Source organism: Haliotis rubra, unplaced genomic scaffold (assembly GCF_003918875.1).
Source record: "Haliotis rubra isolate DU_JTF1 unplaced genomic scaffold, ASM391887v1 Scf191, whole genome shotgun sequence".
NCBI classification, from domain to species: domain Eukaryota; kingdom Metazoa; phylum Mollusca; class Gastropoda; order Lepetellida; family Haliotidae; genus Haliotis; species Haliotis rubra.
This window is the reverse complement of record NW_025765903.1, coordinates 726,874-743,547: the sequence shown is the minus strand read 5'-3', so window position 1 is coordinate 743,547 and position 16,674 is coordinate 726,874. Positions and strand designations below refer to the sequence as shown.

Genomic DNA, 16,674 nt, shown 5'->3' with positions numbered 1-16,674 from the left:
TGTGTCAACCAAGTAAGCGAGCCTGATCACCCGATCCCGTTAGTCGCCTTTTACGACAAGCATAGTCGCCTTTTAGGACAAGAATGGGTTGCTGAAGACCTATTCTACCCCGGATCTTCACGGGTCTGTCAAAATAGACGGACAACCGTATGTATTTGGAAAGATGGGCACATTATGACAAAACATCCCCTTGGTTGGTTGGTTGTTTAAGCCGCACTCAACACTATTCCAGCTATGTGGCGGCGGTCTTCAAATAATCGAGTCTGAACCAGAAAGTCCAGTGATCAACAGTATCAGCATCCCTCTACGCAATTGGGATACGATGATATGTGTCGACCAAGTCAGCGAGTCTGACCACCCGATCCCGTTAGTGGCCTTTTCCGACAAGCACGGGTTGGTGAAGACCAAAGCTAACCCGGAACTTCACTCGTAAACATCCCTAACAATTACGGTGGTATCACTCTAACTTGTCAAGACTGATATTTGCTGATTATATTCTCCATGTTATTATTTCACACAGTGATATTGTATTTCAGGTCAATAGTCAATACTGCGGTGGAGGAAATCTGTAACCCATACAGGTAGTTCATTTTCTGTTAACTGTCAGCTTTGGTCAAATACGCATTTTTGTTTTAAGACATTTAACAGAAAATACGCCGTAACAATGTCATTTGTGTGCCATATGCAAATGATGAACTGACCCTTCTCGTGGTTTCTTTCCTTGTAGAAACATCCCTCTAGCCATCTTTGGAGGACTCGCAGTTCCGACCTTAGGATATCTTCTGGCAAATGTTGCTTACCATGCTGTTCTAACAAATGGCGAAATCCTATCTGGAATTGCTGTAGCCTATGTAAGTAACAAACGCAAGAAATGACTTAATTTTAAGAATGAATTTTGTAAAACAACATATTACCTGGGTCTGGCAAACACATTGTGTGTCTAATTTCAAAAGTATTTCTAAGTCAGTTAAGTGTTTAAATAATTACCAGACACACAGGAAAAACTGAAATTGTTATGTCATTCAGTTGGGTGACTGCCGATTATGCGCCTTTTAATCGTATTTCGCATCAAGCATGATGCACTGGGGATCTGTTTCCACCCATTGACAGGCATTGGTCCTCATCAATATGCTCTGAGGAAAAACCGAAAGTACAAAATCCTTGCAACGAGAAGTAAACCGTCATCATGATGGAATTAATTTAAGAATAATTCTTACATGTCGTGACCATATGGGTAGCATGTGAACTAAACGTTTCAAGTAAACAACTGTAAAACAAGCGATGTGAAGGTTTCATCCCAGACATAATGCGAATAAATTTTAAGTTTGTTTATTTTACTTTGTAAAAGTTGGCCCACTCAACTGCATTCATCGTTAACTGGTTGACATATGAATGGTGATCATGCCAATATTTGTGACAACTCACTCTACAAATATACGTGTCTGCAAAACATTTGGTAAGCATACTTCATCTTCTTCAAGGTATTTGGAGAAAGGAAGCTGGGATTCCTCAAGTGGGTTGTGCTTTCATGTGTGGCAGTATCAGCTGGAGGGATTGCTAATGTTAACATCTTCATTTTCAGCAGGTACTTTTTAAAAATACAAACCGTGTGTGTGTGTGTGTGTGTGTGTGTGTGTGTGTGTGTGTGTGTGTGTGTGTGTGTGTGTGTGTGTGTGTGTGTGTGTGTGTGTGTGTGTGTGTGTGTGTGTGTGTGTGTGTGTGTGTGTGTGTGCATTTAGGAACTGTACATGGACGAAAAACGCCTCAAGCCACACGGCTGTCATCATTCAAGGTATTATATTGTGAACAGAATATCAGCAATATGTTTCTGACTTCTCCTCAGTTCCATGTTTCAAATATTGAAAGATATGGGGCAGTTATGATAGTTATTGCAGTAATATATTAGCCTCAATATTGGTCAGTCAAGATCTGGTTGGAGCACAAATATCGTCTCATATATATATACTCTCCCAAAAAAGAAACGCATATAGGAATTTCAACTGTATTTTTATGTTTATTTTGAAACATCTTGTAGGCTTTATGAGTCAATGAAATATAGCAAATTTGTACACTGGGAATGCAGACTTATCCGTCTTTGGCACCAAAGTCAGTTTGAGTGTCACATGGAGACGTGTGGTGGCGCTGAAGTCAATACCTCGTGTGACCACCCTGGGCATCCAGAACTGCACGGCATCGCCTCGGCATCGAACGAATAAGTCTCAGAATCCCGTGTTGCACAATCGCAGCCCACTCTGCCTGTAGTGCCTGTGCGAGTTGCTGAAGTGTCTGGGCTGATAGTTACGGCGGCGCACCCGTCTGTGCAGGGCATCCCACAGATGTTCGATCGGGTTTAAGTCCGGTGATCTTGAGGGCCAGGGGAGCACATTGATGTTGTGGTTCTGGAGGACGTCTCTAGTGTGACGTGCTGTGTGGGGCCTGGCATTGTCCTGTTGAAACAACTCCCTCTGGCGATCAATGATTGGAAGGAGGTGTGGGCGTAGGATTTCGTCACAATACCGTTGAGCTGTCAGGTTGCCCTGGATCATCACCAAATCACTTCTCCTACGGCAGGTGATCGCTCCCCACATTATAACACTTCCCCGGCCGAATCTGTCCACCTGGGGAACGCAAGCGTCGGCGAAACGTTCACGTCGACGTCTGTACACCCGCATTCTTCCATCCCGTCCTTCCAATAGAAATCGTGATTCATCACTGAACCAGATTCTACGCCAATTCGGTAGGTTCCAGGCCTGAACGTTGGTGCACCATTGAACTCGATGTCGACGATGTTGTTGTCGAAGCACAGGGCCTAAATAAGGCCTTCTGGCTCGTAAACCAGCCTCTCTCAACCTGTTCCTGACGGTCTGTGCAGAAAGCCTCCTCAATCCGGGTATTTGTCGAGCGGTACTGGTCGCCGTAGCTGTTCGATGACGCAGGTGATGTACCCGGATGTAGCGATCCTGCGCCGCAGTGGTCGCTCGAGGTCGCCCACTACGAGGGGCATCATCTGCTACCGAATTCTGCCGGCGATATCTCTCCCAGAGACGTGAAATGGTGCTTTGGTGAACATTCATGCGTCGGGCAACTGCACGTTGAGACTGGCCAGCTTCAAGCAAACCAATGGCGATATGACGGTTGGCTTCACTTAGACGTGGCATTTTGCGTTCGTCAACAATATTCCAAATACAGTGTAAATCGACAGACAGCGATCAACAGAGCAAAACCTTTTGTAAAATGAATCACGTTTTATTTCATTGCAACATGAAATTGCTATTTTCATTGTGAGAGTATATTTTTCTAAAATCTGTGAAAATATGTTTTGTTGTTTTTGTTCTTTGCGCAGTAGCAATTCATATGCGCATATTCACATGTAAGATAATTAAGGCACTCTGCACAAGCTGTCACACACTTTTATTATTTGATATGTTCTCTTATTTTTACAAACAGCCAGAAAGAATTAACTGCATTTCTACAGCTATGAATTATGATATGAACAGATACGGTAAAAATATGTGTATAAAATAATGGAGTTTTTAATTAAATGTTTGTTCTGTTAACACTTACAATGTCGAAAGGGTTAGAAGCTCTTGCTAAACGAACTTATATCCAACTGAATTGAGTTTAGGGAAAAAGTGTTATTGCACCTATGGGCATATGTGCTCCGGGATCGGTTGGTTGATATCTTATTTAACGCGGCACTCAGCACTATTCCAGCTTTATGATAACGGTCTGTAAATAATTGAATTAACAGCATGAGCATTGATTTACGCAATTGGGATACGATTACATGTGTCAACCAAGTCAGAGAGCCTGACCACCAGATCCCGTTAGTCGCCTCTTACGACAAGCATGGGATGCTGAAGATCAATTCTAACCCGAATCTTCACGGGTCGTAGTTGCATGTGTTGGTTGTAATGACAGTGAAATGTTATGAAGACTATATGCTGCACTGAGCAAATTGCATCGAAATACACAAATAAAATACACAAACCCTAATACTTTTGGAGGTCACAACGCTGTCTAAGATGCATGTCTTCGATGAAGAAACATTTTTGATAATCAAATAACATATATAAGACAATAATATAACCAGTAGCCAAATTCACGAATCTAGATATTTTCCTGCAACAATTTCAGAACGTACTTTGTGGGAGGTCGTGATAGACTGTTTCCTCGGTTCCTTAGCATGATCAACGTACATAGAAGAACTCCACAACCTGCCATTCTCGTGATGGTAAGCAGGACAGACTCGTCTCATTTGTCGTTTCCCATTGAACCATTTACCATGTAACTGCTTTACCCATCCACCTCCGAAACCTTTCAGATAAAAATGGCTCTGATGTGTAGGGAAACCTGGCAATTACAGGATTTTGCCTTTTCTTTTCATTATGATCATCCAAACTGTGTTTTTGAATTTTACAGGTAAACTTGTAATTGCACAAACGTTCAGAGATATCCCCGCCATGTAACGGCGGGAACAACAACAATGTGTTTCATGTTGGGAATCGAACCCCGGACGATTTTCTGTAAAATGCACGTTATCACAGCAACCCGCCTTAATTGGCAGCTTTATTAAATAATTTTCATTACAGTTTATACTCGCAACTATCTACATGTGTCTCGGAGATATCAAAACTGTTCTGGGAGCCTATTCTTTCTTCAAGTCTGGCGGGGAGTGTTTGGCAGTCGCTGGGATATTCATCATACGACGGAGGCATCCAGCCAAAGACAACACTTACCAGGTAGCACTAGAGTGATTAGGACATACAGGAAAACCTTGTTTATCCCAATAGTTAACACATGAAAGAGCAATCAATGGTAATGTCCAAAACATTAACGACATACTATGGTACTAAATAAAGCAATGTTTGCTATCAAATTTGAATTGCTAGCAATAGGTGAAAAATATTTCCTGTAAAGATATGTGGAACATAAAATCCCAGTCCTTTGCCATGGCAATGGCATCAAGTGATAAGGACATGCAGCAAACCATTTTTAGTTTATCATTAGTTAGTTAACACATGCATCAAGAGTCAGCAGTAATGTTTAAATCATTAAAGATGTACCATGCTTGTAAAGAATTTAACAAAGCCACGCTTTCTGTCAAAATTCCATTACGAACAATAGGTGGGAAATGTTTCCTGTAAAGACATGCAAAATATAATATCCCAGTCCTTTGCAATGATCTGACGTTTAGGAACCTTGTGTGTAAACCATGGTGTCAGTGTGGTGTATGTGCCTTATTCCATTGCAATATAGATGCATGCTTGAGGTTAGTGAGTGAGTTAAAAGTTATCGTCACATCGGCAATATTTCAGCCGATGTAGCATGTAACATTAAAATAATAACATTATTTGGACAATACACAATATGAAAACAGGATATAGATCGCCGGCAACTGAAGGTTGACCATGAGGACTTACAGAACATTTGCTACCTGCATGGACCCTAGCTGGATTTATATAATCCCTTCAGCCGCTGGCGACTGTTGTCAAATTTAGCTATTATCTAAAGTCACAAAAATACTACGTTTAAAAATCTGGTAAGTTGAAATTGACTTTGAATGTTTCGAGACTTACATACCTTCTCAGGTGGACAATATTTTTACAATACTTTAACCCCTGTTATTTACTTTGAATAACGCTTCACACGATAAGACACAAACAACATGAAGCGTGAAATATATGAATCTATAGTACCATGATCAGTTCATGTTAAAACAACGAATGTGTGTGCGAAAGCAAAGATATGGATTGTACCAAGTCTAAAGAAGATTATAGGACTGCCTCTCTTAATCTGGCGCCATAAATCTGTATGCATACATTGTAGCTTCTCACTGTTGATATTGAAAAGAATCTTTCATGCGAATTGCGTTTTTATTACAGGTATGTAACAATGTTCAGATAAAACCATTTCTGCTTATCCACTGAATTTTGAGAAAATGTAGCTGAGACTGTTATATGAGCGCATGTTTTCGCTGTGGCTCAAATGGTTGATGACGTAAATTGTATTGTGCTCTTGCAAGCATGCATGCATGTACTATAACTGACGATAATAATGTTTGATATAATGAAAAATGTATGGCAATTTACTTGAAATTATGATTGCATCGAAAATGGAGAAAGCAGATTCTTTTTCTGATCACTTCGTTAATGTATATAGAAATAGATTGTTATGGCAACATATTTAGATAATACTGTTATGTGTGCACATACTTCTGTTGAAGAGATAAGAGCCTTGTTGATATAAAATTTACTGTGCTATTACTGAAAATAACAATTCAACATAGCATTCATGTCTGATATCAATAATGAATGCCAATGTGACACTAAGATGACACCCAGAAGGGAAACGGGTGTTATATGTATCGAAATAGATTGTTATGTCAACATATTTTAGGTAATACTGTGAAAGGCAAAATGTCATCTTCTTTCCTTTTTGAGGATTTGTTTGCGATAATCTGAGAAAAGTGAAACATAACTTTCCTAATGCTGGCTGTAAGGCTGATCTTAAAATTAAAAATTGCCCGTCTTTCTTATACCTTCGTTTGATCCATTGGCTGGTTCCCGTCATCTACGTTGTGTTCTTACTGGTTAATGTATATAGAAATAGACTTTTAGATAATACCTTGAAGGACAAACTATTGCCTTTTCTTGGTGCAATCTGATATAACCAAAGCATGCCTTTCCTCATACTGATTATTATTTTTATCTTTAAAATAATTGTCCGTTCTTCTTTTGCCTCCTTAAGGTCAATTGGCTGTTTCCCGTCATCTACGTTGTGTTCTTCCTGGTGCTATCTGTCACAGCCATCACCTTCGACCCACGCCTGTACTTGCCCACCTTCTGTGTCTCTCTGCTGGGTGTCCCTCTCTACTTCCTGTCCAGGAGTCGCTGGTGGCAGATGGGGTATCTGGCCAGGGTCAATAGTAAGTAACCTTCCCCATCTACTTTCATTAATTTTTACCACTATGTTTCCTTTTTTACCGAGATCATTGTGAAAACTTTGAGGTCAGCAAAGCAATTTCTGGTAACTTCATTGCAGGATTATTGCGTGGACACAAAGGTGTATCGGTTTTCCTACATACACCATTCATTATGGAACATTATAAAGCAACGCGATGCATAATTATATACATTTACAAGTATTCCGCAAATTCTACTTAATTCAAGAGGTACATGTCAGTCAAACAAAATTACTGGGTGATCTTGACAGTGTGAAGCTCTATATACAAATGATATATACAATTGAAATATTGTCTGTCAAAATCAAACTCACTCACAAACAGTAATGCCATATCAGTCTCAGTTAGCTTCAGGATGAACTGTGTCTGGCTCAAAGAATATATCTGTGCAACAATGGGATTGTGACTCACTTACGTCAAAGTCTTGCTCGTGTTAAATACGTCATGGTTCTTGCTGCACCAAACCAAAGAAAGGATTTATTTCAGGGGTGTTTCTTGTTTGTGTGATTTATATCTATGAATAACCTCGGAACAATTAATATCAAACTCGTCACCGAAATATTGTTTTAGTTTAGACATGACTCCCTTGTCACTATGTCGGGATACGTAAAACTTACCATCCTTTCTCATAGAGACAACAATTTCATACATTTTCAATGCATATTTTACTATTCTGCTGCACGTAACTGCTTCCTTGTTGCATTGCATAATGTGGTGAATATATGTATAAATTTCAAAATAGTATTAGCACCTAAACACATCAGAGAGCCTTCACAAGTATTCTGCTTCCAAAAAGGAATTCATTACACGTGTCTTAATTCTGATTTCGAAGAAATCCTAAATTCACAATTACTGATTGAATCGTTCTCCTTAAAATACTGTACTGAATATTACTGGGGGCAGAAAAATATAAATATTTGGAGCTTTCAAGTGGCAATGGGGTTACATTTTTGGGGCTTGTTCGATTTTCTAATCAAATAGAATAAACTGTATTATAATCATTATTCTTATTTCAGAATGGATCACACTTCTGTGTCACCGTATCCTTCTGTGTGAACCCGCCAGTCCAGATGTAGTGTGAAGGAACTGTGTAGGGCACACTCACTCTCTTTTGTCACTTTTGAACATAAAAGATAATAATACAAAGATGATGTTACCTGTGAATTATGTAACACACACTATAAGATGTCCATAATCAGATTCGACTGCAGAGATAAATTATGCCATGATTACCTTAACACATTAAAAATGTTTGTGATGAGATGTCAGTAGTTAATACCATGTTTGTTGGTTGGCTTGTTGTTTAACTCCACACTCATCAATATTCCAACTGTACGGCTATATAATCTGTCAGATTATGAATATTCCAGGGCACATTTTATTGCTTAATATGTGTGCCTTATTTTTTGCTGTTACTGGTGGATCTGTTCCAGATTGATAGTACTCCTTATAGATATATTCAACTTTGCATGGCATTCTCGACCTAAGGTCCCATATACCAATGTCCCCTATTCGCTCCAACTCCAGTCATATCTCGTTCCCTGTAATAATGGTGAAGTCCAATAAATTTATAGAAAGGACTGTGAAAAGAGTGACTGTTCAGACTCTGATCGTAAGAATGTTTCTCGTTACGTAAACATTTATGCATATACGATCCCTTACTCAACAAATTTCAGCGAGCACCATTTTGTAAAAATTGATCACAGGTTGTAATGCCATGCACGAACATTTCTGTAAACAGTGTTCATTTCTTTGAGTGAGTGAGTGAGTTTAGTTTTACGCCGCACTCAGCAATATTCAAGCTATATGGCGGCGGTATGTAAATAATCGAATATGGACCAGACAATCCAGTGATCAACAGCATGAGCATCGATCTGCGCAATTGGGAACCGATGACATGTGTCAACCAAGTCAGCGAGCCTGACTACCCGATCCCGTTAGTCGCTTCTTACGACAAGCATGGGTTACTGAAGGCACATTCTAACCCGGACCCTCACGGGTAGTTAATTTCTTTGAGGTGAAGTTTGATTGAATACATGTAGACGATCGTGTTATCCCGGTGTTTAAGGAGCAAATTATCATGAAGATGCTGCATATCTTTTACATATTTTGTCACACAGTTATTTTCATTATATATATTTATATATGTTTCTTATTCTACAATACGATGAAACAGAAGCATAACGATAGCATGTACGTATTTGTAATTTGATTTGTGGTGTTAATGAATGGCGCTTTTGTTTTGTTTTTATATACAAACTTGAATATATTACTATAAAATGGTTAATATCTTTCATCAAATGTACATGCACACACTTGTAAAGGAATCGTTTTGATCATGAATTGTATGTTATGTCCTTTGATCGACAAAATTGTGAAGTCGAAAGATTTGCCAGGTGCTGGTTAGTACCAAAATTAAAGGTTTTACGATTTGCATTGAATAATCACAATGTATTTTCTTAAAATGCAATATTGTCATGACAGGATATCAATGTGTTACTTTTATAACATATGCTACATTTGACATTTGCTACACTTTCTAAATAGCATTGTGTAAACGTGTTACTTTTACTTCTGCAGGAATTGTAAACAATATACATGTATTTAAAACGTGCCATGTAATACTTGGACAAAGTCAAATATGTGAAAAACATTCTTTTTTGATTTCGCTCCAAACTGATTGTCAAATAAAGATCCATGGTAAACTTTTTGTTCCTTGTGTATTCACATCATTCACATTGTAAAATAGTCATTATAATTTCCAGTATTACTGTGAACGGAAATTAGGTGACATATATTTTATCAATGTACCAATGTCACCTTTGTCCGACGACGCAAAAGACATACATGCCATGACGTTAAATAGAATGGTGTTGAGATTTCAGTATTTGCATAACAGAAATACGGCTAATACTCCGTTCATATTAATGCAACATTAGTCAAAATACACGTACACAAACAAGAGAATATGGAAATGTAAGAGTTATTTTCCATTTGTGATCATACCGAAACGAATTACAAACGGTTACAGTGTGATTCAGTATGATGGAATAGTGTGATTCCTCGGGGGCAAAAGATTACAAATATATAGTCCTTGTCCACAGCAGATTCCCACCAAGTGATCTCAGCTACAGTAACCTAGTGCGAAGCACAGTGGAGTTGTGCCCCTTTTCCTTATGCGTGGGTAACCGAACGTCATCTTTTGACGTCATAATGACAATGACCTAGTGCGAAGCACAGTGGAGTTGTACCCCTTTTCCTTATGCATGGGTAACCGAATGTCATCTCTTGACGTCATAATGACAATGACCTAGTGCGAAGCACAGTGGAGACATACCCCTTTTCCTTATGCGTGGGTAACCGAATGTCATCTCTTGACGTCATAGAGGAACTTCAAGTTTGGTCATTTATGCCAAGCCGCTCTTCATATTGAATGTACAGCGCAATGAATCCATTTAATATACATTTACGTGTTTCAGATATTAGACAGTACTTTATTTGTTCAATGATATCAAATAGAAAATCGTCGATTAGTATGGGCATTGCCATTGTGTAGGATAAGTGAGCTGTGCTCTAGACATTTTTCATATATACTCCTCGAACAAGTTAAGCAACACAAATTATAAGTCTCATTATATTTTCATTTATTGAAATTGCAAATCATGGAATGATGCAATAGAAAGGTGAAACATATGTACACACGATTAACAAAAATGAAAAGAAATGGCATTGAGCAATGTTAGACTTACAAATCATCAAAAGCATGTACCGTGAAACAGTCGTGCAAAATGTGCTGCATTGATGGAACAAAATGTTAACATTCAGGTTCAAGTCAGTTTTGGACAGTGAAGCAGTGTTCAGTAACGCGTATGACCACCACGAGCATAAATCAAGCTTCTACGCGTCTTGGCATTGATCAAATGAGCCTTTACAGTTTCTGTTGTGGAATGTTCTGCCATTCTCTTTGTAACACCTGCTCAAGGTCATCCAGAGTCTAGGAGTGAACATGGAGACCGTAAACACGACTTCCAATAATGTCCCAAGCATGTTCAATGGGATTAAGATCAAGTGACCTTGCAGGCCAGTCCATATGTGTGATGTTGCTGATCTAAATAACATCGTTATAAACTCTTTCTCGGGTATTATCATCCATGGACGGGCATTATCATCCATAAAAATGAAGTTAAGACCCGCTTGTTGTACCAGAGGAATGATTACAGATAGGTTTACACCGATCAGGGTGCATGTGTGAAGAGTGGAGCACATTCATGCCACACATTTTGCATGTCGTTTCTGAGTGTGGTTGTGTTCAGGTGATGTAATCAATGGTATCAGAAAAATCAATTTGACAGTCACTTAAGGTTATGTATTCTTTGAATATTTACCTTTAAGTAACATGTCGGCAAAAATCGCTATCGAGATTGATAAAGATATTACACTGAAAATACTTGTTGCTTAATTTTTTGTGAGGAGTATATAACTGAGCGCAATTGTTACTATCCACCCTGGATGAAGTGCCACTACCATCAAATGCTAAAACCTCCCATCTTAACGTGTAACAGACGCTGACTAGTGACAGATATGCTTCATTCGCTATATAGCTAGTTGTTCCCCAAGACACACAGTCTTTTCTTTTCGAATAACTGTCTGAGACTCGTCATTAAAACATCACTTATGTTGAGCTATCAACAGTCCATCTTCCCCCTCACATATTCTTACTGGCAAATCGCTGAAGACATCATTGTGTAACACATATAGCCCTTCACATCCCCACATCGACGGTGTTTTAACTATACTACCCATCAAAAGTTTAGACTCGCTTAAATCAATCACTATGAGTTGTATGTACATATGGTTACAACGAAGATGAATTTCTCCACTAACTTGGGGGAAACATCTGGAAACCTTATGCAGATGAATTGTACGAGGATCATGCATCAAATTGCTGAAAAGCATGTGCAAATATCGTTCATGTGAACAGCTGCGTTTTGAGGAAACGTTTTGATAAAAAAATCGCCATGATTCACCGAGTTTCATCATTTATTGAACACATGACAATAATATTTTCAACGTCACGAATTTGTTTTACAATACATCAGCTCATGTATAAACAGTACCGGGATCATTTCGACGTGCTAGCTGCAAATTCCAAAGGCTTTCACCCCATGCTGAGAAACCATCTCAACGGAAATTAAGCGAGCGAACTATGCTTTTGTTACCTTACTTTAGTAATACAGTTAACGCAACGTTCACATCGAAAGCAAATAAACAGCAAATCCGGAATTACTAAATTCTTCTTCATGACGTGACATTTTCAAATATTTAGCGAATATATTTACATTTACCTGACATATTTCTAGGTTATATCATTTTTATGTGTGTTTTTTGGCAGTGAACATATTCAAATATCATGATTGTTAAGATTTAGTAGTGGATGGTGGTGTGGAAGTTACTATACTTAGATTTGGAATCAAATGTAACCCTGAGTCTTCAAGAACAGCATAGTGTGATCCACAGCATACAACATTCTACAAGTTTGAAGACGATATAAGAGACAAAGCCATGCCCATGTCATCTCACATCACATTAAGATCAGCGGTTATGTAAAGATCATACTTTCTCCATGTTGCTGCTATTAGAATCATTCTCGGGATTGGCCATTCTCAGGAGTGATGACAATACTTTCACATCGACCTTAAGTATACCTGAGTTTATGTCACGTTTGTAACATTTGGCTCATTCGACCGGGTACATACCGTTTTACTTGTTCTAAAGAAGATTTGCCAACAACCACATTTACTCAAAACAACATAAAAAAACACCAATTTCTGTTTCCTTTCGATTTTAATTAAGACGAGGAGTTAGTTAAAAATCTGTACATAAATCAATTCAGTGTGATACCAACAAACAACAAAGAATGCTATACAATGAACAATTCTATTATAAAATATACCAGAAATTCATTGAATAAATTGGTCTCAAAACTCTGGACTGGTTATTGTACTATGTTGCGCAATAGGACGAAACCCAGTCAGCAGGAAACGAGACTGTTGTGTAATCAATGTTTTGACTTGGTTTATGCCTCTCAATTTTGTCGCCTGCTTCCGCGATGGCACCCCCCTTGCAGAGAAATTGCACCGGACCAAACGGAAATAATATCAATCTGTCAACGGTTATTTAGGACGACAAATCGCAGAAGTGGCGGGTGGTCTTCGGAGAACAAATACAAAAATTCTTAAAAGCGCTAAACAGCGTGATTCATTACAAATACAACGCGAAGTGGGCGACCGAGAGGTGATCGGTTGTTGTTTTACAGTCTTTACACAGGTCAGTCACTAGAAGAATCAACAACAAAACATAACAACATATATATCAATCACATTGGTCATTTCGACGTTTGTTTGAAAAAGAGTTCATTCGGAGTGTTGGTGTCCAAGACTGACTGACTGAGTGAGTTTAGTTTTACGCCGCTTTTAGCAATATTCCAGCAATATCACGGCGGGGGACACCAGAAATGGGCTTAACACATTGTGCCCATGTGGGGAATCGAACCCGGGTCTTCGGCGTGACGAGCCAACGCTTTAATCACTAGGCTACCCCACCGCCCCTGGTGTCCAAGAAAACAATCGTATAACCGGTGCACCGTAACAAGAGTATTCAGTTTTCCAACTCTCAACGTCAAATGTTATATCTATATATAGTGATGAGACTCAAATTGTGAATGATAAAGACCAATACGTGTATGTTTCGAGAAAGCGATGAACATTTGAGGCCCGAATGCATGGGTGTGCGTTCTGACCAGGACATGGTTTTCCGTGTATGTCATGTGTGATGGTAATCTGTAATAGGGCACGTAAGTAGGTCAAGGCACTTCGCGAGGCCTTACTACTTCCGGTGACAAACAATGTTAGGAATAACAAATTTCCGATTTAACCATCCCCGAATTCGCCAACTATTACGACTGTCAACAGCTGTGACAATCAAGCATGGTTGCACACTTGGTCCGGTCAAGTAAAGTCATATTTAGCGGTAGCACAATTTGGAAACAGAAATGGTTCTTGAATATACGCCTGTCACCGGAAATCTGGTATCGGAAGTAAGCTTGGCCCCGTCTCACATATCGCAAGTAAAGGGAGCCGGGAACCAGCTTAGTACTAGAAGTAACGCCTCGCGAGACTTACAGGCCCTATTGTGTTGGCACACTTATATTTGTGAATGTCCATTTGAACACTGATGAGTATATATCAATCTTACAAACTTGTCTATAGCCAGTTATATTCATAGTGACGACTGTATCTCCCAGGAAAATAAAAAAACAAAGACAAGTGATGAGTGAACCCAATTAGCAGATAATTATATACAGGGCCTTTTCCAGAGCATCTAAATATTTTTAGTTTTTTAGAGCTGGCTAAGGCGCCAGGCTAGTGATCCAGTGAGGTTGAGATGTCGGGATCGAGCCCACCTGTGACCGGGTGTAAAAAACCTTGGAGTCAGCTTTGTGTGCAGACTCTTTCAGTGTTGTCACAACCCCTAGCGTACAGTACACAACCCTGTGCACTTAAAAGAACCCACGAATCCATTGGTAAATGACCAGATGGTGGCCACATGAATACCTGCAAACATCTAGTTGCGTGTACAGCAACGTGCAGAAAACTTGGAAAAAGTACTGTGACTATGTGTCCCAGTCCACCCAGCTGTGAATGGGTATCTCGTTAGGATGAGAAAGCCACAATAACTCGGTGTGCCTAGTAGATGCAAGACTTGTATACTCCCCAGGGAGTTGAGATTGAGATCAATGTTCCGTTGAGATTGACATCCAGTGATCGAGGGAAAGATACCAGCGCCTTGAGCATGCACTAGTTACCTGGATATGAGCGCTATATAAATATCCTATGATGATGATGATACATTCACCTGTACACATCACGGTCAATTCACTCGGCCATGGGGTTCCTACATAACATATTCACTGAACCAAGAACATCTCGACAGGTTCATAAGACTCTGAAATCACCCTGAACATCTTAGATACTTCAAAAGAGATACTTCCAAATAAAACGCCAACAGCTTCTGGGAGATCCGGGTTGGACTTGGTCATCAACAACCAATGTGGTAAATGTGGTAAAACCCTATGATCAGGCTCTTCTAGCAAACATGTGATGAACTGGAGATTGTGAGGCGTTTCCGAGAGATATAATCTTGCGGAGTGACTGAGTATATGTACGTGCATTTGGCAACTTTATCACAGCGAGGATTACCAGAAATGGGCTTCGTAAGAAATGGGCTTAACACGATATACCCATGTGGGGAATCGAACACAAGTCTTTTGCCTGAAGAGTGAACGTTTTAACCACTAGGCTACCTCAACGCCCTAAATCCTGCCGGAAAAAAAGATGATTTCTATTCGGAGAACCGTCTTATCAACACAAAACAAGATATAGAGCACTCAGCTTACAGCGTTCTGTGTCATTCCCACACGAGTCCGTCTGTTGTCATTACTGGTCTAACTATGGTAAGGGTAAAATATTGTAGTATTTGTTATGTTTAAATTGCCTTTTGAACAATGCTGCAAAACTGCTCCATTCGATTTAATTAGCATCCATGCTAATTTTAATTGTATTTCTCTCACTGAAATTACTTAATTATCACAATTATGTGCATGTTCGCCTCATGCATGTGCATGAGACACGCCTCCTAGCGGTGATTTGCATAGTAAATCGACATCCTGCAGATGTCAGTCGCTTGTTTACTTTTTAGAAATTAGCAGGGTGTATCAAATCTTCGTAAGTATTAACCAGCAGAAATATAAACATTAAACTCTGGAATCTTTTTGAATCTGTCTGACCCCCATCCATGAAATACATGCTATAATATTTACATGTCGTATATGACCCTTCCCACTCGATCTGAACTAGGTCGTCTGCATCTCATTGTTGCCATATAAGGTAGTGGAAGTGACGTCATGAGCTTTATTTATCTCCCGGTGAATACCAAATGTTGTACTTCAAAAAAGGACAAAAAGCGTAAAATGATCCCTGTTCAATGAAAACGATTTTGCACACTTTAACAAAATAGAAATTTAGAAAGGATTTTATCATACTGTTGTACACATAATTATTTATTTATTTTATCACATTATTTCAAATGATATTTTGCATTGAAATATGTTTGAAATCATGCCTAAAATAAATAAAAAATGAAACAGTATGAACAAATATTAAGAAATTCATGATGAAAATGATATATTTTGGAAGTTTGGTGTTTTCCTTGAATAAAATTGTATAATGGATACTGTTTTGTGCACCTTGGATTACAAAAACTTTCTCAACTGACTTCACATTAAGGTGAGTTAAGCAATTTCATTTTTTGTTCCCTGCGTCTTGCAATCCGAGTTTTAATGTTTACCGCGATACGATGGAGTTCTATCCTTCGGTAAATATTAACCGGCTTCGTTCGCCTAATGGCTCTCGCTGAAACACTATCAAAGTTAAAATAATATTTTTCTCACAAATGTGTTGATTAAATGTCATGTTAATCGGATATAATAATAAAATAGGCCTTAAAAGTTCACCATTTTATTTCCGATCACGGATATGTCAAGTACAGCGATACAACGAGGTTGCAGGCTATATGACAGTTTGGCCTTTTAATGCATCACATTACTATCTCTTTGCCTTGTGTCCAAGTCTCCCATGAATATATTTCATGTT

The 16,674-nt window shown here is 39.0% G+C and overlaps 1 protein-coding gene across 1 annotated transcript in view; it reads left to right on the top strand.

The window, feature by feature from the left end:
* The window catches only part of LOC124274457 (Y+L amino acid transporter 2-like), a 28,912-nt gene extending 20,514 nt beyond the window's left edge, over positions 1-8,398 (top strand). Inside the window, exons 7-13 of the mRNA XM_046709820.1 lie at positions 537-581; positions 728-851; positions 1,482-1,585; positions 4,138-4,234; positions 4,593-4,742; positions 6,751-6,928; positions 7,981-8,398. Coding sequence (XP_046565776.1) covers positions 537-581; positions 728-851; positions 1,482-1,585; positions 4,138-4,234; positions 4,593-4,742; positions 6,751-6,928; positions 7,981-8,045 — 763 coding nt within the window. The 3' untranslated portion in view covers positions 8,046-8,398. The remainder of the gene's footprint in view (positions 1-536; positions 582-727; positions 852-1,481; positions 1,586-4,137; positions 4,235-4,592; positions 4,743-6,750; positions 6,929-7,980) is intronic.
* Positions 8,399-16,674: the final 8,276 nt, after the last annotated feature.